Below are 22,092 nucleotides of genomic sequence, written 5' to 3'. Positions count from 1 at the left end.
CTCAATTATAGACAGCCTTGAAAATCAGACGAAGGAATTTTCAGTAAATCCAGTAGGTAGTGGCAAACAAAAGTTTTGTGAGGAAAATGATTTAGTGAGACTTTAGAAAGATAAATCTGGCAGGAAGATATAGAATGGATTGATTGCAGAGGAAATATTGAAGGTTGAGATGCTATTTAGGCAAAAGTTCAGACAGATAAGAGTTTAAACATGGGTGTGGATGGTGATAATGGGAACACAAAGTGCAAGATAAGTGAGATGAGAAAGGTGGACTCCAACCAGGATTTAGTTAGTAAATAAAAGGGAGGGACACTGAACTGCACACTTAAGAAATGATTAACAGAGGCTGGCCCATGGCATAGTGGTTAAGTTTGGCATGCTCCACTTCAGCAGCCAGGATTCACAGGTTTGGATCCCAGGTGTGGACATACACCACTTGTCAGTCATGCTGTAGCACTGTCCCACATACAAAATAGAGGAAGATTGGCACAGATGTTAGCTCAGAGCTAATCTTCCTCACCAAAAAAAGACTGGCCACAGATGTTAGGTCACAGCAACTCTCAGCAAAAAAAAAAAAGGAATGGTTAACATGGTAAATTTTATGTTACATGTATTTTACCAAAATTTCTTTTAAAAAAGGGTAGTGTCAACAGTCCAGTGGCATAGTGGTTAAGTTCGCACAGTCTGCTTCAGCAGCAGGGGTTTGCAGGCTCGGATCCTAGGCGTGGACTTAGTACCGCTCATCAAGCCACGCTGTGGTGATATCCCACATAAAATAGAGGAAGACTGGCACAGATGTTAGCTCAGTGACAATGCTCCTCAAACAAAAAGAGGAAAATTGGCAACAGACGTTAGTTCAGGGCTAAAATAAAATTAAATAATAAAATTAAATAAAGTTGCAAAGGAAAGGGGAAGAGCTAAAAATTAATTTTAACTCAAGTAACTGGAAGAACCAAAGGTACAAATAAGAAAAAAACAGTAGAGTCACAAAAAGGGGCTCTATTTGGAAAAAGGATTCTACATTCTGGTTAGGTTTTTTTAAAAAAGATTGGCACCTGAGCTAACAACTGTTGCCAATCTTTTTTTTTTTTTTTTTGGCCTTTTCTCCCCAAATCCTCCAGTACATAGTTGTATATTTTAGTTGTGGGTCCTTCTAGTTGTGGCATGTGGGATGCCACCTCAGCCTGACGAGCAGTGCCATGTCCGCGCCCACAATGTGAACCAGTGAAACCCTGGGCCACTGAAGTGGATATGTGAACTTAACCACTAGGCCACAGGGCCGGCCCCATCTGCTTAGGTTTGAAGTGATGCCTTGAAAGCCAAACGAACATGTAGAATATACAGAGATAAAAGACTGAAGCTCACTCATCGATCTAACAAAGATAATCAGTGGAAAGGAGAAATTCCAGCATATATTATCACACTGATATACCCAAGTCACAACTGCTTGGCTTATCAGTCTTTGCTATAAGAAAAGAATGAACAGATGTTATGACCTGGTGACTCTACTTAATACAGACAGAAAGGAAAAGGATGCCTTTTCTGAGGCAACCCAAAAACCTGGTTACAATAAAAAGCAGCCATTAACACCACCTACTTTATGCATCTTATAATACAAATAAGACAGTAATAGCTCCAGTAACACAATGACATTTTGATAATCCTATAATTCAGATACTAAATATTCTAAGATATAAGGTTAATTTGTTGTTTGTTCTTCATGTAACCCTTAGATGTTAGCAGTGAATTTTACGTCTGTGTGTTTTCCAGAAATGCTAATACTTTTTGTATATTTTCCTTTGAAGAATAACATGAATACAGAAAAATACATACAACTGGTAAATTTTCACAAAGTGAACACACGCATGTACCCAGTACCCAAAACAAAAAACAGAACATTACTAGCACCCCAGAAGGCCACTTCATACCCCACTGCGAAAACTTTCCCCAAGCCCCAACAAAGATAATCAATCTCCTGACTTCTGAAACCACAGATTAGTTTTACCTGTTTTGAAATTTGTGTAAAGGAGTCACAGAGCATGCACACTTTAGTTTCTGGCTTCTTTTGCTCAACATATTTGTGAGATTCATACATTATTATATGTAGCTGTAGTTTGTTCATTCTGATCACTGTTTAAAAATATTCATTGTGTGATTATGCCAGAAACGTATTTACCTATTATACTGCTGACAGGCAATTGGAAAATTCCAGCTTGGACTATTATAATTAGTCCTGCTATGAACATTTCTGTCTATCTCTTCTGGTGAGTATATATACACAATTCTGTTGTGTGTAAATCTAGGGATGGAACTGCTGAGTCATATAGCATGCATGTGCTCAACTTTAGTAAATAACTAATGAATTTTTAAGGAAGAAATATTTTAAGGTCTTTATAGAGAAATTTGAATGATTAATGATTCATCAGAAGGTGCGGACTTCTAAAACTGCTTTCAGGAGGGTAAACATATTGCAACAGCACAGTTGATCCACATTGCTTCCAAAGAAGGCAATTTACTTGAGAATGTTTTCACCAGCAATTTAGCACACAACGATAACAGAAGTAAGAAAGTTTGTCTTGTCCTTTCTGAAACTGATGATGCCAAAAATTTAAAAACAAACAATTGAAGAGCCATTACTATAAATAAGGTAAAGTAATCACTTTCTTGACATGTTACAGAATATAGATGTTATGAGTCAGAACTCTGCAGAAGTTAAGCCTGTACTCATTTAAATCATGCTCCTGGAAATTGAAATGGATTTCAGAACTAGCCTAACCTTCAGGTGGTCATATAAATGCTTTCTACATCAGTGAACATGCTAATAAAAATTCACTTAATCCTGGAACAGAGAAAGAACATTAGGCAAAAACTAAGGGAATCTGAATCAAGCATAGACTTTAGTTAATAATACTGTATCAGTATTGGTACATTAATTGTAACAAATGTACCATTCTAATGTAAAATGTTAATAGAGGAAACAGGGAGCGGGTATATATGGGAATTCTGTATACTATTTTTGCCATTTTCCTGTAAACCCAAAACTGTTTTAAAATAAAATTTATTTTTAAAAATCCATTTAAAACTCTGCAACATAATCTGCAGATTGTAATACACCTGCTAAACTCCTCTCAGAACGCAATCCAAATGCACTTTAAGAGCTGTTAGACACCCACGCATGCAAACACACACACACACATTCCTTCCATCTATGGGCCTAGACACACAGATATATGAGGTGAGCATTCTATCTATATCAATTTTGGTTTTGCTCCTAGCTACAAAATTATGAACAAGGCTCAAACTTCCTTTTTTATCCCAATTAATCTAACCCTTTTTGAGTATACACTATAAGCACCTAATGATTCATAAAGAATCAACCCCCCAGTTATCTTCAAACAATAAAATAAAAGCATCCAAATTCCAGGTAAGGTCAATTCTCCAATATATCGTATCTTTGTGGTTTAAATCACTGAGTCTTTGCTTTTACTTCAGGGGTAATAAAGGAAAAGAAACAGACTGTGCCTTACAGCTAGTAGCGAAAACAAGTAGCCCTAATATGGTATGAGACCTAGTGGAAGGAACGCTGGGCAAAGAGGCAGGAGATCTAGCGTCTAGTTTCAGTTCTACAGCTAATCTGCTCTGTGATGCTTGAACATTTCCAGTCCCCAATTTCCATGATCTCAAGTCCATTTTAACTCTAATATTTGTTCCATGAATGAAGAGGTCCTTTAGTTACCACTTGGCTATGCCAGATATCCTAGTTAAATCTTATATCCTCATCTGTTCTATAAAACCTTTAGAGTGTCTAGAAAGATAAATAACATCCTGCCACTGAATGAACGTTTACACCTACTGAGGCAGGTGGAAAGAGAGAATATGATGAGTGAAAGAAAAGATAAAGAAGTTGGACTGCCATCATAACTTTCCACTTCATTAACCTTGTATTAGTAATTCTACCACTATATATATCGAAAATATTTACTTGCTAGTCAGCATTATGACACAGGTCTTGCCTTTCTCTTTAGAAGACTATTTGAATTCAACTGTGGTTCTAGCAAGTTTATATCTAAATGCAACTTGAAGTTTGGTTTTGCTACAGCAGGAGCTGGCAAACTTTTTCTTAAAGAGCCAGATATTTTAGGCTGTGTGGCCCATATGGTCTGTCACAACAACTTAACTCTGTTGTCATAGTGCAAAAGCAACCGTAGACAATATGTAAATTATGGGTCTATCTGTGTTCCAATAAAACTTTATTTACAAAAACAAGCAGTGGTCTTGGCTGTAGTTTGCTAATCCCTGTTCTACAGTCTCAGGGGCAGAAAAATCGACTGGTAAAACTGATTTTATAAAACTACATCATGAGTTCACACAGAAATAAACTGTGTTTTGTTTGCAGGGAGAAAATGCTTATGAATCATGACTTCACATACCTGAGAATGTTCAAGTTTCCCCTGTGTGAACAGGTCACATCACCAATACCTAAGACAGAGCAGGAAAACACTCTCCCTTACATAATTGTTACGACATAACAGGGGATGTGTTAATTTATATAGGCAAAATTTACAAGGTGACCTGCAAAAGTAAAATACCAGGTTTTAGCAACTTTAGCAATAAATACAGAAACCCAAACCTCTCTAACACCAACCATCATTTCTTCCATACATTAAGCTAAATTAATTCAGATAAATGTCAAGGTTTCCTGGGAAACGTCATTGGCCTTCCTGGGAGAGCTGTTGTGTTTCCATGCAATCCAGCTGGTTTATACCAGCAGACCCTCTGCCATTCATAACCTGTTAAATTTCCAGGAGGCCGGAGTACCTAACTCTTTGGGTTAATATAGTTCTGATTGATTCTGGGATGGGACAGAGATTGCTCATCAATATAAATGGTCTAATCAGGCCAAGATCAGATCTATCATCCCTTAAAGTCTATCCTAGTAAAAATGTTCCATTCTGCAATAGTCAGCCACCTTGCTAAATTCAGCTCCATGTTAGCTACCAGGTGTTCAATAGCAGGCTGGAGCAAAGAGCCGGCCCACAAGGATCAAGCAAGTGCCTTTTTAAAAACTAATCTTAAGAAATTCCTCTGCATGGCTTTGCAAAGTAAGCAAAAACCATGCCAAATAGTAAAAAAGGCACTTACTTGACTCCCACAGGCCAGCTCCACACTCTAGCAGCTAAGATGTCACTGGCATGGTACATGGAGAGTGAGGTGGAAACGATATCTTGCCAACCACTGTAGGAATGGTCGTGAAAGACCTAAAAGAATAGACAAAAGTCAAGTCAAAGTCAAAGGTAAAGGCCCTCCTGAGCCTGCTGACATGGGTGCCTCAGCATATAATGCCAAAAAAGAAAAGAAACTCTGAAAAGATCTTGTTTGGTCATTCTTAGCTGCTAGTTATTACAGTGATGCTTAAGACAAGAGGGCACTTTTAAAAGAATATAAGTTATGACCTAGAATAAATCTGGATTGGTTATGAGAAACTCTGAAATATATATTTTTTTCAGAGAAAGAAAGTATTCAATCTTTGATAACCACATGGCAAGCTCATATGGATGTAAAAATAGAGAATCTGAAGCAACAACTCATAAATCAATACTTCTAGAAATAGTTTTAAAGAAGGGAAATTTGTTTTCACCCCATCTCTATGCTTCCAGCATTTAAAAAACAGAACCCTAATAAACAATGAAGAAATAAGAAATATCTTTAAAAACTTAAGGGGACCCTGGCAATAGAAGTCTCAGGATATCCAGGTTCATTCAGGAAACTTCACTAGTTTCAGAAATAAGTTTACAAAACTTAGAAATCTTGGTGCACTAAAAAAAGATCCGATTCACTTGCCTCCCACACAACTCTCTGGGGATTAGGAGTTCTGTTTCAAAATGCTTGACTCTTGGCAAATTAAATCAGACTTCAAAAATAATAACAATAACAATTTTAAAAAGCCTGTTCACATACCACTACTCCTCTCCCCACACCTACACTATTCATGGGTAAAAAAATGGGTGTGATTTGCAAGATTGGCAACAACAGTGAAAAAAATAAAAATCACTCTTAACTAGCAATAACCTCTCTCCTCCTATCTAATCATTCCTACCAAAAAAAAAAAATCTCTTCTTTTATGGTCTGTTCAGCACCCTTTCCCTCAGAACCACAATAGAAGAAACAAACAGGCAGTTGAGTTTAATCATTCTTGAGGCACCACAAGCTAAGAAGAAAAATCAAAGATAATTTTTCATTCTAAATAAGTTTTAGAGAAAAGACTATTCTTGAACAATCTCCTAACTCTAATTAATATGCTTAAAGTTCGGTCACTTTTTTAACAGACAGTCTGGTGATTCACATTGCCCAGGCTTCAATTAATTTAATTAGAATGGGATATTCACTGTCAATAGCATATCTGGCCAGACTACATCTTGGGTGCCTAACTCACATTTTCTTCTTAATTTTGGCTTCTGTTTGCCCTGCTTTAGCTACAGTCCCTGGAAAACATCCCATTTATTAGTGTTTCCCTTGCTGCTGCAGCATTTCTGGTTAATGCACTATAGCAAATCATTTGGAGGGACAACCTGAATAAAGCTCTGTACTGTGTATTCTCAAAATTTTTCAAACCATTATTAAAGATGTTGCAAATAAAAGAAAACTACATGAAACTAGGAAGAAAAAAATACTTATCAGAGATTACCTTTTTTCTTTTTCTTTTTTCTCTTTCCAAATAACCAAACAAAGAAGAAGTAAGTTAACTAAAGGGGCTGTCATTCATGGTTCCATGGTTCTGGCTTTTTTTTTTCCCTTCTTTTTTTGCTGAGGAAGATTCTCCCTGAGCTAACATCTGTGCGAATCTTCCTCTGTTTTTTAGTATGTGGGCCACCAGCACAGCATGGCCGCTAAGACAGTGGTGTAGGTCCACGCCCAGGAACTGAACCTGGGACTCTGAAGTGGAGTGCACTGAACTTAACCACTAAGCCACCAGGGCTGGCCCAGAGATTTCCTTTTTAAAATTATGACCACAAAGTAAGAATATACACTGGCAAGTACACATATGAAACTTATTAGTGACACAAATAAGTTTCACACCATCTGCCTCAAAAAGAAGTACCTCCCCTCATTCACAGAACTCGTCTTTCCTTTGCTCCATAAAACCATGATACAATTCAAGAACAGGTTTTTTTTTTTACCATATAAGGCACATATCCTTTTATAAAATAAAGCAGATAGTCCCAAATTGCAAATTATTCCAAACACAGAAAAGAAACAATGAATAAATACCAACAAGTTTCCATCCATAGCTAGTCTGCGCTTGAAACATCTTAGAATTTTGGGCCGGCCTGGTGGCGCAGCAGTTAAGTGCCCACGTTCTGCTTTGGGGGCCCAGGGTTTGCCAGTTCGGATCCCAGGTGTGGACATGGCACCACTTGGCATACCATGCTGTGGTAGGTGTCCCACATATAAAGTAGAGGAAGATGGGCATGGATGTTAGCTCGGGGCCAGTCTTCCTCAGTGAAAAGAGGAAGATTGGCAACAGTTAGCTCAGGGCTAATCTTCCTCAAAAAAAAAGAAAAAATCTTAGAATTTTAATAATGTAAACCAAGCTTTTGCTGAGGCAGCTCAATCTGTCAAGAGCTCACTATACTACAGCAGATGCTATTCTGCACTTTGCACAGGACATGTTCATCTGTGTAACGAAACATTACTCTTCTCCACCTCCACTTGGGAATGCAAAGGGTTTTCCCAGGAATACAATAAAGGAGGACATTCCACACCAAAAAAGGAAACTGGCTTTTTTTCAAAGTCAAAACAACATTCCTAGTCTAACTTTAAAAATGACATAATATATTCCTCTTTCCTGTCCCCCTAAAATGTTCAGCTCAAGAGACTTTCAGTCACAAGAGAATGGTTAAATATGTGGAACAGAAAGTGAAACATCACAAAGTAGTTAAAAATGAATGAACCAGAAGCACATGTATGAACTACATAAATGTTTTTTAAAGAATTAAGCAAAAAGAAGAAATTACATAAGGGTACATACAGTGCAATATCTTCTAAACAAGGTTTAAAACATGCTTACAATACTAAATAGGGTTGACTGATAGATATCAAAAGCATAAACACACATGGGAGTGGTAAATACCAACGTGAAAAGAATGTTACTTTTTGGGAGAGAGGGCAAAAATAGGACTGAGGAAGGATACTTGGGGCAAGAATTATAGCTGTAGTATTTAATTTCTCAAGCTAAAGAAAATACATTATTCTACTTGTTTTTATAGACATGATATACTTCATAATTTAAAAAGAATTTTGCCCTTGTATGTTGGACTGAACACAATGTAATTTCCTCATGAAGGACCCCCTGCCCCAAAAAACCACCCTGGTGATGGGATGGCCTTTCCAAGTGAGCTTCTTTGAAAGCCTGCTCACCAGTAGTTGTCTTCTGTCTTTTCTTGCAGGAGTGCTGCTACTTTCTGATGCTGGCTGTGAGGTGACCTTTGGATCCATAACTCAGAGCCTCAGCTTGTCTCTACTTTTAATCTTACCAAGAATATTTGTTTCAGGGAAGAAATCTATTATAGTTCCCTTTCATTTTCCCCCTTTTACTGCAAAAAGCTCTAGCAATCATTAAAAAGAAAGCCATTATATATTTAAAGCTCACCTGACTTTGTGGCACTTGGCCCAGTTATATACTTGATTTCATTCTGAATCAAACACCAATGCAGAACGAGATATTAAAACTAAAGAAAGTACTGACTGCAATTCAATTCTCCATTTAATAAATGAACATTCCCAAGTTCTATAATACATTATACTACAATTCTGTTTTACCATCTCAACTGTGCTTAGATAACATTTTGTTTTGAAGCTTAAGCCAGTGCTGGAAATGAAAAAAAAAGAAAGATTTCATTTTCTTTGGGGTTAAAACAAGAATGAAATAAAGAAACAAAACTGAATTATGAACATGCATACATATAATGAGACATTCACACAGAGTATACCCTTGGAATCCCCTCAAAAATGAAAATTAAAAAATCACTACCACCTCGTCACGATCAGAAAACTCATTTGTCTATTCAGCAGCTTCTAGCACTGTCACTCAAGGATCAGGGAAAGAAGGGCAAGAAAGACAAAATGACAGAGACAGATATAATCTGGTATTCTCCTGTTTACAAAAGGAATGTAATTCTATCAAAGGGAAACCAAAAACTCTCAATCTTCTCATTAGGTTTTTACTATTTCTTCCACTCCATTCAATCTATCTTTAAACACTTCTTTAAAGTATTCTGACATCTATACTCTGTTTTAAAATGAAAAATAGGTTTTCATCACACTTGGCCACTCGCCACAGCCCTGCTTCATGGCAGCTAGCAGAATCCTGGCAGTGCAAGATACAGGATACAGTGGGGACGAATGGAAATATAGGAGACTAATTCCAAAATAAACACCTCCAAAAATCTGTCATCTTTGGAAATATATATACGTAGGCAATCTAGAGCTGGCAGCACCTCTTTCAAATAGTTCCTTTCTCTTTCCTGCATACCCAGTCCTTCACCGTCCCCGCTTCCCCACCTGCTCCAAGTACTTGCCAGGTGGATGCATTGTGTCCATTTCTTAAATTACTTATAACTTACTTTTGTATTATAATACCTAGAAGATTGAAGAATATGTGTTTTCATGATTAGGAATGGCTAGTTTATTTGATTTTTTTAAAAAAGATAAAGACCATGATACATACAATGCTCAATATTCCCTAAAGGGAATCAAATATTACGAAAATGAAAAGTTAAAGAAAATAAAGTCAAAGAAAATTACTCAAAAGTATTCCTCTAACTAATGAACATAATGTTAAGAGGTTTTGCTTTGGAAGAGTATAATACACAGAACATACTCTTCCAAACAAAGATTTGCTGAGTGCTCATCATGCTATATGCATTTTTTCATACTGCTGTGCAAATATTCCAGATTCTGATGGTATGAGAGAGAAGAGGGGAGGCAGGCATCTGATTTGATACATAAACTTAAAAATCATTTAAAAACAATTAAACCAGGTCAGCACATTTTTATATATACAAATGGAGGCATAGAAAAGACAACAAAGAAGCATAGTTAACATGACTATAAAAAGAAACACACGAAGAGGGTCAATAAACAAAGTTTCAGTGCCTGAGTAATAGTCAGACAAGCCTTGAACTGAATTGCCTTTCTACCTGGTACTAGGTGAATGATAGGTTACATCCAATCACCAAGTTCTATCAATTCTACTTCCTAAATCTCCATTCTCTCTATTCCTTTTTCTCTATCCCCAATGCTATTGTTCTAGTTCAGGCATCTTTTGCCTGGTCCATTAAAATGCCCCTTACTCCGGCCCCAGGGCCTAGTGGTTAAATTCAGCACACTCTGCTTCAGTGGCCTGGGTTCAGTTCCCAGGTGCAGACATACACCACTTGGTGGCAATGTTGTGGTGGTGATCCACATACAAAAGAGCGGAAGACTGGCATGGATATTAGCTGACAGTGAATCCTCCTCAGCTATAAAAAAAAAAAAAAAAGATGCCCCTTAATGGTCTCTCTGCCTTTCTGGTACCATCCTCTCCAATTTGACCTTCACGTTGCTGCCAACATGACCTACCTAAAAGCACAAACCTGATCATGCGATTCCCTTACTTGAAATTCTTCAAAGGCTCACCTATTGACCAGTAGTATTTTTCCAAACTGTGGCTTAAATTGTAGAATCAATTTAAGTGGGTCCCAACCAGTACTTCTTTGGCAAAACAGAAAGGAAAATATGTACGCCTCATACATAGTAAAAATATTGTTCCATGAAACTTTTCTTAGTTTTACCCATACATGGGCATGCTAGGTCATGATATAAAATGTATTTCTACCGCGAGTTGAGTTTAAAGAAAACCACTAACCACCATAGTAAAATTTCAACCCCCTTACAAGTCGATTCACAGTCTGACTCCCTCGCCATGGCACAGTGGTTAAGAGGCAGGCTTTGAAGTCAGTCTGCTTGGGTTTATACATCAGGTATGTCACTTGCTAGCTTTGTGATCCTGGGCAAGTCATTTACCAGTTGTGTGTCACTTACCAGCTGTGATCTTGGGCAAATCACTTAACCAATCTGGAGGTAACCCAGTTTCACTATCTGTAAAATGAGGATAAAAACAGTATCTACTCATAGGATATTACAAGAATTAAGTGAGATTATCTATGTAAACTGCTTGGCACATGGTGAACTTGATAAATATTAATTATTATTGCTATCATTATTACTGTTCAGCCCCATCTCCAGCTATTCTTGCCCATACTCCAGTTGTAACAAACTACTGGCTGTTTTTCAAATACAGCTTACTACCTCATATTGTCACGTCAGATCTTGGTGCTGCCTGGAATGTGGACCTTACTTTTCCAGTTCCCTACACATTGTATTTCCTCGTATTTCAGCTTATGCAAGGCCTCTCCTGTGAAGCCTTCCCCAACTCTCTCATGTAGGTCTAAGTGCTGCCACTGAACCTCCATAGGAAAAAAAAAAAGCACAGCCAGTTATAGTCTTGTTTGTCAATGTCTCCTGGCCACACTATGAACTCTTAGGACCACCTCAGAGGCATCTGTCTTTCCCAGCACAGCATCTCACAAAGAGTAGGAGTTTGACATTTTCTGAATGACTCTAAACTTAACCTTTCTAGGTCTTCGTTCTCTCATCTGTACAATGGGGGTAGTAGTTTGCCTGCAGCGTTATTATGGAGTACACTACAGACAACGTTATAAAACTGCCTGATATAGAAGCATCACTCAATAATTACCAGGTCTACTGTGTGGGACTTTTTAGAATACTAAACTAAATCACAAAAATCCCTAGGAAGCAATACCTTAGACCCTTATCAGCTAATACCTGGAGAGGAGGGTAGAGAAAGCGATTTAAAAAATGTAGTCAGTGGGGAAGGATAGTGAGATCCCTTGAAGAAAACTGCCGTAGTTGCTTGAGAAAGAAACATGGCTAAAGGAAAAGAAGATGAAGGGAAGGAGGACCCACACTAACACTTAGCATGGTATAGGTTTATTTCTAGCCAAACCGAGGCTTAAATCTCAGCTCCAAAATACTGTCTCATCCATCTTTGCAGCCCTAGCATTAAAACAGTTTATGACACTTAAGAAGAAGTGAATCTATCTCATCCTCAAATTCCTCATCTATAAAACTGGGATAATAATACCTCTCATGCAGTTATGGTGAGAGTTAAATGAGGTAACACAATTGTCCTCAGATCTTGGATGATTTCTTCTATATCTACTCCTCTATTTATACAAGTCAGGTAGTTCAAGCTAACTTATTTGCTCTCCCATTATTTGACAAATTATCAGTTGCATTAACTTTCTCTAAAGTTTAAAGTAGATATTAATACTCTTAAACATCCTGTAGCTCCACTTACTAGAAATAAGTAAGAACTACAAAGTAGGCCTGTCTTAGAAGGCAAAAAGGAAGTTTAAAGGATCTTGTAACCTATGAGGTAGTATGGTTTAAGACTGTACACTTGAGCCCATCCTCTGGGCAGCCTCATACACCTAATGAGCTCCTCAGCAATTTTCTGGTGATTATTACAAGTGCTCCTCCCCAAACAATAAAGTAGACAACAAATAGTAAGAAAAAACACATAAAAACTGGAAACTTTAGTAACAAACCATAAAAGGTAAACATCCCTCTCTTCTAGGTTAATAAATACTATTAACATCATTAAAGAACCTTTGGAAAAGACTCATTTTTAAGAGAGATGTCAAAGTGCAATGTCATTTTATCCAATTATTCTAGAACTGCATTAAAAAAGCTCAGTTTTATCATGCTATTAAACCCAGTTGGTGATGTAATTTAGTAAGTTATATTTTTATCAATAGAAAAGATTCAAACCTGTAAAGTTTATGGGTTAATAATTCACTAAACTTATTAAAATTTCTTTGCTTGAAGTCAACTTTCATTTTTATACAGGTTGTCTCACTGCAAACATTTAACAAAGTGCAGTGAACTAAATAAATGGACTGTTTTCCTTTTTGCACAACCTGCAGAGGGCAGGTTTTTTAACAGGTGTCATCAAGCTTATCTAAATCAGGGAGTAATTATTCAAGAGAGAGTTTGAGTTTAGGTATTTACTAGAGGAATTTGACCCCAATTCACTTTTTAAATCCAGTCTCAGCTTAACTGTTTAAAAAATGAAACAAAGAATTATGTAATTTAGTAGAAAAAGAATTGAATGGGAAAATCAGCAGATATGTGAGCCATTTTCAGCTGTGTAGTAACTTGCTGGGCTACTAAGGAAAAAGCCATTTGATTGTTCTTGCACTCTTATTTCCTTAACCTAAGGTCTTCTCAACCTCTAAATTCCAGGATTCTTTTAAGTATACATCTTCCATGGTAACATCTTAGTTTTCCTAATAAGTTATTCCAATAATTCTAAAATATCCCTGAGCCAAGGTATGGTATTAGTCAGCCACATAAAGAATAGAGTATTCCCCTGTACTGAGTGGCTATCTCAGGATCTTAAAAGGTAATCTTAGCCATGATGTGGCAGGCATCCCACATATAAAGTAGAGGAAGATGGGCACAGATGTTAGCTCAGGGCCAATCTTCCTTAGCAAAAAGGACGATTGGAGGCAGTTGTTGGCTCAGGGCTAATCTTCCTCAAAAAAACACAAAGGTAATCTTGCCCTTAATCACACACACAAAAACAAAATTGTGTAGTTTTTAAGTAAATGCACAGGGGTGCAAAGCTAGAATATAAAAAGAAATAAAAACAACATCTCAGCAGTTATTCAGATAACTAAGTGCTGAATCAATGAAGTGCTATTGCAGAAGGCCATGACCACTCCTTGATTTCAACTTCAAACATGGGGAAGTCCCAAAACCAAATTATAATTTATATTCAATTTATTGTCTTTGACGTACATTATTCTTAATGTTGCATTTTCTATTTCGATTTCCTCTTGGAGTAGGGTTCCATGAAGCATAAAATAGAGCTTCTTGGGACTTAGTAAAGCTCAAATAATCAGAATTTGTTGAATAAATCCAAATTTACTCATTCGAATATTTTATGGGTTTCAAAATAAGCAAGATTTTAAGATAAACAAACGGATAGTTGTTTCCTTAAAAACAAGTCTGCTCTGCATTATTCCCAATAGCCAAGATGTGGAAGCAACCCACGTGCTCAACAACTGATGAATGGATAAAGAAGATGTGGTATATTTACATATACAATGGAATACTACTCAGCCATAAAAGAAGACAAAATCATCCCATTTGCAACAACATGGATGGACCTTGAGGGCATTATGTTAAGTGAAATAAGCCAGACAGAGAAAGACAAACACTGTATGATTTCACTCATATGTGGAAGATAAACACATGAACAAAGAGAACAGATTAGTGGTTAACAGAGGGGAAGGGGGCTGGGAGGTGGGCATAAGGGGTAAAGGGGCACATATATATGGTGACTGACAAACAATAATGTACAACTGAAATTTCGCAATGTTATATACTATTATGATCTCAATAAAAAAAATTTTTTTTAAGACTTCTGAAAATCTAGTTTGGAAAGTAAGTGTTATATCGTAAGTGAAGAAAAAAATGAATTACAGAGATCCTTTTTGTCATTCTTTAATCTTTTCATTTTATTCAAATATGAATAAGCTTTTAGTTACCGAAAAAAAAAAGTCTGCTCTAAACATATTTATCCAGAACCCTCAAAATCTTAATACTATAGTAGACTAAAACTACAAATCTAGAATCTGATTCAAACTTGTATTTCTAATAATCTGGGTATTTATCATACTTTTGCTGTCTTTGGACAGAAAGCTAGTACCACTGTAGAGCTAATCCAACAGTACCCACTCTCTCCATCAGTCCACCACAAAGAAGTGTAATAACAACCAAAGACAGGACTGGCAAAACCAAACTTAAAGCAATTACCCAAATGTGGCTACCTGAGCAACAGGCCATTTAACAGGTCAAACCAGAGGGGGAAAAGGAGTGTATCTTTCTACTGGCAAGCAGATAATAGGTTGATTATTCAATTAATGTTTGTCTGAGTATCACCTATGTACCTAGCACTGTGCCAGGCTCTATTAGACCCACAAAGGTAATAAGATACACAATCTTTGTCTTATCTCTCCAGTAAGATAAGATGCCCACAAATGAACATTTAGACAACACAACAAGTCAATCTGTGTCTTAAAAATAATAAATCCTATCAGAATTCGGAGAAGACAGAATGGAACAATGAAAAGGGATTAAGAGACAGGAATCACACAAATTAAGATTCAGACTAGGATTTCTCCTTGAATCCACCTCCATTTGAAAGAATTTTAATCCCAGATGTCGTTAACCACAAACATAACCTAACAAGTCACTTTCCTCAGTTCCCATTAGGTCTGTTTCCCCATCCATAAAGAGAGGATGTTCGATGCAAAGCAGAGGCATAGGTCATAGCCTCTAACCTAAAATGGACTTTAGAGGTTAGAGGAGTGATCAAAACTGAAACTCAGCTACAAGAACTACATAAATGTTTAGTATGAATATATGGGACATTGGCTTAAGTACAGTAGAGTATTTGTGCTGGAGTGGATCTGGCAAAGTAAGACTGGACCAGACCATGAGAAACCCAATTAAAGAACTGGGACTTGCCTTTGTGTCAGGCAATGTAACCTCTTAAAACATTCAGGTTAAACTGAAATTACATCGCTGCCAAAGAACTACAACGTGTAAAGTAGAGAAGGACAGCCACAAACTATAACAGTACAATGAAAGACTTAAGCAAGAGATTTAGTAAGTCAGCATAGCCGTTGACCACCAGGAAATGCCAATAGTCAGGCTGTCATAATCAGAGAAGAGACAGTCTGATTTAGCACGGGAGTTATTCAGCTCACAATGAAAGGCAGTTCCCCCTCAAAGAATCATCCTTGAAAATAGCAGCCACCTTCACTAACCACACAGAAAGGCATGCAACAAACATTTTACATCAGTCTCACAGTCACAAGCTGAGAAGCAATAACAGGTTCTTCACACAAGAAGGGAAAAATTACACTAGATGGTGCTAAAAATATTGAATGAGCCCCTGCACCTCTACCCCTATTTACTCAGTTGAATGATGTTTTAAGCGGGGGGCCAGGGGAGGAGTATGTTTATAACTTTGCAACCACATGTAGCTGAACTTCAGTTCCCAATTAGCTGAACTTCTGTATTGCTTTGGACTCATTCTCAAAACATGGAAAAGATGGATTTCAAAAAACATGCCTCTCGAGCAAAAAATTAACCAGTACTGTAATTGGTCATGCCCCCCTGGTTCTAATTTACCATTCCTACTATAACAGAACAAAAGTGGCACAAGCCGGACTTGTGATCTAGTCCAATGCAGAGTGCCATCTGCTGCACATACACAGGATGTCTCCTATGCAGGATTCAACCTCAGAGTCTCTCAGGGACCTGTAGAAGAGCAAGTTGTTTGTTCCCATGTTTGCCTAATGCATGTGTCTCAAATCAGCATCTACTTAAAGGAGAATTTCCATTCAAGGGGTTTTGAAATACTAACGCTTTCCTAATACTATAGACAGTACTTCTATAAAGGAGGAAAGAGATGTGAAGGGGCAACTGCACTTTATAAAGATCACAGCAAGGGAGACGCTATCTGGGGTGGGTGGGAGTCCCAAAACTGTTACATATCAGCTGTGTAACCTTGACCAAGTCTCTCCCCTTTCTGGACCTCAATTTCAGGCATAAAATGCCAAGAGTTAAATCTCTAAGAGATACCTTTCAAAGTGAGTCTTGTGAGGAATCAAAGAATGGAGACAGCTGTACACATGATGGCTTCAACAGAAAAAGACAAACATCAGTTTACAATCAGGCACAAGTTTCTTCAAAATCCTACAATTCTAAGTGCATTTACAAGTCACCATTCCTATGATAACACTTCTGCCCTTCAGAAATAACACTTCATTTTAATTGTGCTTTCAGTTACAAATTCAGCACATCACTTTTACCCACCTCAGAATAGCACAGAACACTTTCATGAAGTACCCACACAGGGAAGACACTCACAGCCTGACAGATTCTCATAGTGGAAAATATACAAGACACAAATTTAAAAATGCCAAACGAATACCACACCCAAATAGTCTTACAAACTAACTGTGCAAAGTCAGAAGATAGCTTATCAAAATACAGAAACAAAGACAACTTGGGAAGTCTTTAAACAGTTTGAGGGAAAGGGCAATGCAATTAGATTTGGAGGTGGCCTTATTTTTTAAAAAGAACAAAACACATAACTGGAGGCTATAAAACATGCAAATCTAAATTGAACTGTGGAAAAGCTCGGCTCTCATCCAAAAGCTTCAGCAAAGCAATATGTCAGTATGCCCAATATGAAGAAGTATAATTTTCTCACAAGGATAGGGTCCATACCTATGACTAATAGTAACAATACCATCTTACATTTATAGAGCATTAGTTCTTTTCATAGCTCTTTCAGACACTTAATTTTATGCTGTCATTCTTCTTGGGGTATACTCTCTGAAAATCTCCAGTTCAGTTTCCTCTCAAGAGATTTGTGACCAGAGCAAGACAGGTGGAAGTATTTATTGGGAGCTGATGGGACTTGTTTCTCCTATCAGGCTGTCTGCTGTGATTCTCTCATTACCACACTATACAACTTAGCCCTAGGAAACAGAATCAACACTCTTTCTCTCAGAGTTGGCCAGAGACCAACATGTATGGGTCTAGAAAGTCTAAGGGAAGAGAACCTGCTGACTTGTTAGGTTTAGAATTCCATGCCAAGTTGATCTCTTGCAATTGAAAAAAGAAATCAGAACACCTCCCCTCGCCCCCCGCCCCCCGCCCCGGCTGTTCAAATAGAAACTCCCGTTCGTTGCCAGCCAATGAAATCCAGCAATAACTGGTTAAGACAACCACCAAATCCCCGCCTCTGAGAACAACTTGTCACATCTGCTTTCCCTCTGCCTGCTGCCCACCCTTCCTTTTTCAGGCACGCGTGAACAAGCTTATAAACTAGCCCTCCAAAAGGACCACCAAGGACCTTTAAGGACCTGAGGGGATGGAGCTTGCTTCCTGGAGCAATGCAGCATCCATTGCAAAGGAGCTGTTCCCCATGCCCACACACGCAGGAAGTCACAGAGGGGGATAAAGTTTGATTTTCCTTCTCGCTCGTTGGCAGGGGGCTAAGAGAGGACGAAGGAGCGGCCCCGCTGGGGTCCTGGGTTCCTCTCAGCGGACAGTTGCCAGCAGCATGGCACTGCCACTCTCCTGACACATACAAAGGCAGCCGCGGCAACTCAGGACACCCCAACCCGCTCGGAGGAGGAGAGAAAGGGGACAACTTGCATGGGGCTCAGTTCGGAAGCAATGGGGCAGAGCTGTTAAGAAGGAGGGACTGAGATGGGGGGCGGGTCAGTGAGAGGTTCAAGTCCCGTCCCTTCCCCGCCCTGGTGTCCCCGGTGCTGCGGGAACATCCCCGCCGTCGCCCCTCCTCCTCCTCCTCCTCGTCCTCCTCCTCTCGGCTTCCTCCGCCCTCCCTCTCTTCCTGGTCGCCGCCGCAGGCGCCTGAAGGGCACGGCCGCTCCCCGGCGCCTGGCAACCTCGGGAGCGGCCGCGAGTTGAGGTAACTCGCCCGCTGCCCGGCGGCCTGCCGGCCCGGGGCTCCCCAAGCCAGCGCCGCCCCGCCCTCCCCGGAGCCGCCGGGCGCGCTCGCTCACCGTCCGGTGCTGCTGCTGCTGCCGGTGGCGGCTGACGCCCAGCCCGGGGAAGCAGCCGGCAGTCAGCGCTCCGCAGCCGCCCGCGCCCCCGCCGCCGCCCCGGGAAGAGAGGAGCAGCAGGAGCGATCTACCTGCGGCGGCCGCCATCTCTCAACTGGAAACGGCGCCGACCCAGGCAGCGCAGCGGACGGCCGGGGCGGAGCTAAGACCCGCCACTCACCGGCGCCGGACCAACTGCCGCCCTTAACTGAGTTGATGAGGTGGGGCTTCCTGCAAAGCCCAATCGATAGGCGGGAGACCCACACTTGAGGCTGCCTGTCACTTCCAGAGTTACCTATTGTGGGACGTAGTCAATTACGGGCAAATTCTAGGGAACCGGTAATTGGCACCCGAGACCCTCAGAATAGCAGGAACACAGATGGATATTCGATTTCGGCTAATCTTCGCCAAGGATAGAGCTTCGATACGGGTAACTGGAAAAATAGATATTTGTGCAAAGCTTTGTACTTCGTGAGTGTTCTAAGTTGGCAAAATAGACAGCAAATTAATAATCATAAACGAGGTACGCTGGAACTCTCAACGACACGCCCAGAGTTATCATTCATAACTGATGGTATTTGGATGTGCTGAAATTAACCCTACATTATGGAGTGATCTAAGCACTGTGATATGTAGAATAGTATAGGAGAGGTAGAATGATTATCATATCAAAGTACCAGAATGAGTACATGCCATCAGAGTGAATTTAACAGACCTGTATACATTTCAAATACTCAACTCATTTTTACCGCACCTTTTTATTGATATTCTTACACTCACCAGAAGCAACACTCTCTATTTTCTTACCATCTTTGACCTTGTGTGCACTTACTATAGAAACAGAAGATGTTGATAATATAGTAAAAATCATGTAAAGGTTATTTTATTGAATGTTCATAGTTTAGCTAAACCAGCCGTTAGAATATACTTTAAAATAACTCTTGATCATTTTCTCTTGGGAAATACTTTTTTCCTCAAGCTTATAAGGAGAGCTCATGAAAGACTGGGAAAGAAGGGAGATTTGGAGTTCCTGAATTTCCTTAGAAGAGGATTTCTTTGCTGTCTGCTTATTATTATGAGCTGGTTAATTCTCACCTCCTTTTAAAATCTGGAGCAGGGAAACAATTTGGTAAGCAAATAAAAGTATTATCCTAAATTTTGGAAAACATCTTTGTAGTGTAGCCTTAGCTGACAAAGTTAAAACAAGCAACAAACACAAAACACAGATGACTTTATTGTGTCACTTGTTCTAACAACATCCTTTAAAGTTTGACTGAAATGGTACTTTTTTGGCCGAGAAGGGCTAAATAATGAAGTGGAGCTTTTAGTTTGTTTAATCCTTCCTCCCCACCCTAGAACAGTAAAATGATTGGCTTCCCCAGGTGAGACTATCATGCTACTCACCCAAAAGGCATTTATTGCCCAACAGTGGAACCTGAGAGCTCAGGAGTAAGATGCGCGCCCCCGCCCCCATTCAACAGCTGTACACACTAATCTCCCTAGTTGGAAATCTGTGACATTCCTGGAGCAAGTTCACTTACAATCATTTTCCACTCATCTATATTTATCCCATCTGCATATTATGCATTTACCCATGCCGTGACATTTCCCCTTCTCTCTGGTCCCTTCACACCTTCTTACTAGGGTTACCGTGGATTTTAGTTTTGTTTTTATCTTCTGTGCCTTTGCCAAATCTGGCTATGAAACAGGATTGTGCCCTCCATCTCCATTTTACACTTTAAAAGTTCTACTGGAATTGCCTGTCCTCTATTTATCCACGTATGAAAATTAGAAGTTCATCCTACAACACTGAGATTTAATTCTGTGCATTTGCAAAAGAACCACAATACGTAGAGGCTTTTTTAAGTGCATAAACATGAAACTGGAGGGATTACCAAAAGCTTTCTTCTTATCTATTTGCCAAAATATGTCATCTTTTGTTTACTGAGATGAAACCACTGATGCACCACAGGTAGGCTGTGTGATTTGAAGATCTACTGACTAAACTGAGTTCTGATAATCCAGGGCAGGAAATTAATCTAAACAAATGTCAATTATCTCTTCACAGAGAAAATCCTTATCCATAGCTACACAGGATGTATCTCACATCAGCTGGTTGGCCAGGCCCCATAAGGAGAAAGTGTAGATAGCTCAACAGAAAGTCATCCTCATACCTAAAAAAAAAAAATTATATATAAAGGGAAATTATATACGAAGGAAAAGGGAATTAATATTCATGGAGTACTTGCTACGTCAGACACTGTGCTGAACACTCTAGAGACATTACATTTATAAAGGATGGCAGAGTAACCATAAAATTCTTAAGAACATCATAACTTTTGAGTGTAAAAAATTGAAGAAAACCTAAATCTCTTACAATAGGGAATCGGTTAAATAGAGACTAACCCTATAACAAAATGTTATAAAACCATTAAAAAAATTATCCCATATATACTTTTTAAAAAGTAATAATACAATATAGGTGATCCTTTTAAAGTTATATATGTATTGGGGCTGGCCTGGTGGTGCAGTGGTTAAGTTCGCACGTTCCGCCTCGGCAGCCCGGGGTCCACCAGTTTGCATCCCGGGTGAGGACATGGCACCACTTGGCAAGCCATGCTGTGGTAGGCATCCCACATATAAAGTAGAGGAAGATGGGCATAGATGTTAGCTCAGAGCCAGTGTTCCTCAGCAAAAAGAGAATTGGCAGCAGATATTAGCTCAGGGCTGATCTTCCTCAAAAAAAAAAAGTTTTAAAAATTAAAAAAGAAAGATATATATACATATAATTTACACAGTGATTTCTGGAAGAATAAACAAGAAAGCATTAACTCTGGGGAGTTTTCAAGGGTAGCCACCCTTTTGAATGGTTTAACTTTTTCCCACTTGCATGTTATTTTTATAATTATAAAAACATGGTCACTGAAACCTACATGGCTGCAGAATTGTTTTCTGTGCCAATCCTTAAAACAGGTTGATCCTTTTTTTAGCTAAAACTAATCAGAACAGATTTCCTGGAGCATGAAACCCTAACTAGGTTCCTACAAAAATGTACACTGAAGTCAGTTCCCAAATATGACTCAACCCAGTGGAGTATTTGCCTAAGCATTCCAGAATAGCCAGGGTAAGTGATACACAGAGTTCACTGACATTAGCAAGAAAACATGAAAGGGGTCTGCTAAGAGATCTGGGGACTGTGTTTCATGGTTCACTGAAAATAAGAATTATTCAAGTGAGATCAGCAATTCTTAAAGATCAGGGAAAAGTGTATGAAGAAGAGTGAGAGGAAAGGGTTTAGCCTTTGTGGGGACCT

General features: G+C 39.0%; 1 protein-coding gene across 2 annotated transcripts in view; it reads right to left on the bottom strand.

Moving 5' to 3' along the window:
- The window catches only part of MCU (mitochondrial calcium uniporter), a 188,504-nt gene extending 168,379 nt beyond the window's left edge, over window positions 1-20,125 (bottom strand). For both annotated transcript variants that reach the window (XM_070226993.1, XM_005602459.3), the window contains exon 1: window positions 18,741-20,125. In XM_070226993.1, the coding sequence (XP_070083094.1) occupies window positions 18,741-18,887 (147 nt within the window). In that variant the 5' untranslated portion in view covers window positions 18,888-20,125. The remainder of the gene's footprint in view (window positions 1-18,740) is intronic.
- Window positions 20,126-22,092: the final 1,967 nt, after the last annotated feature.

The sequence above is a fragment of the Equus caballus genome, chromosome 1 (assembly GCF_041296265.1).
Source record: "Equus caballus isolate H_3958 breed thoroughbred chromosome 1, TB-T2T, whole genome shotgun sequence".
NCBI classification, from domain to species: domain Eukaryota; kingdom Metazoa; phylum Chordata; class Mammalia; order Perissodactyla; family Equidae; genus Equus; species Equus caballus.
Note: the sequence above shows the minus strand (reverse complement) of the source record. Positions and strands in the feature narration are given on the sequence as shown.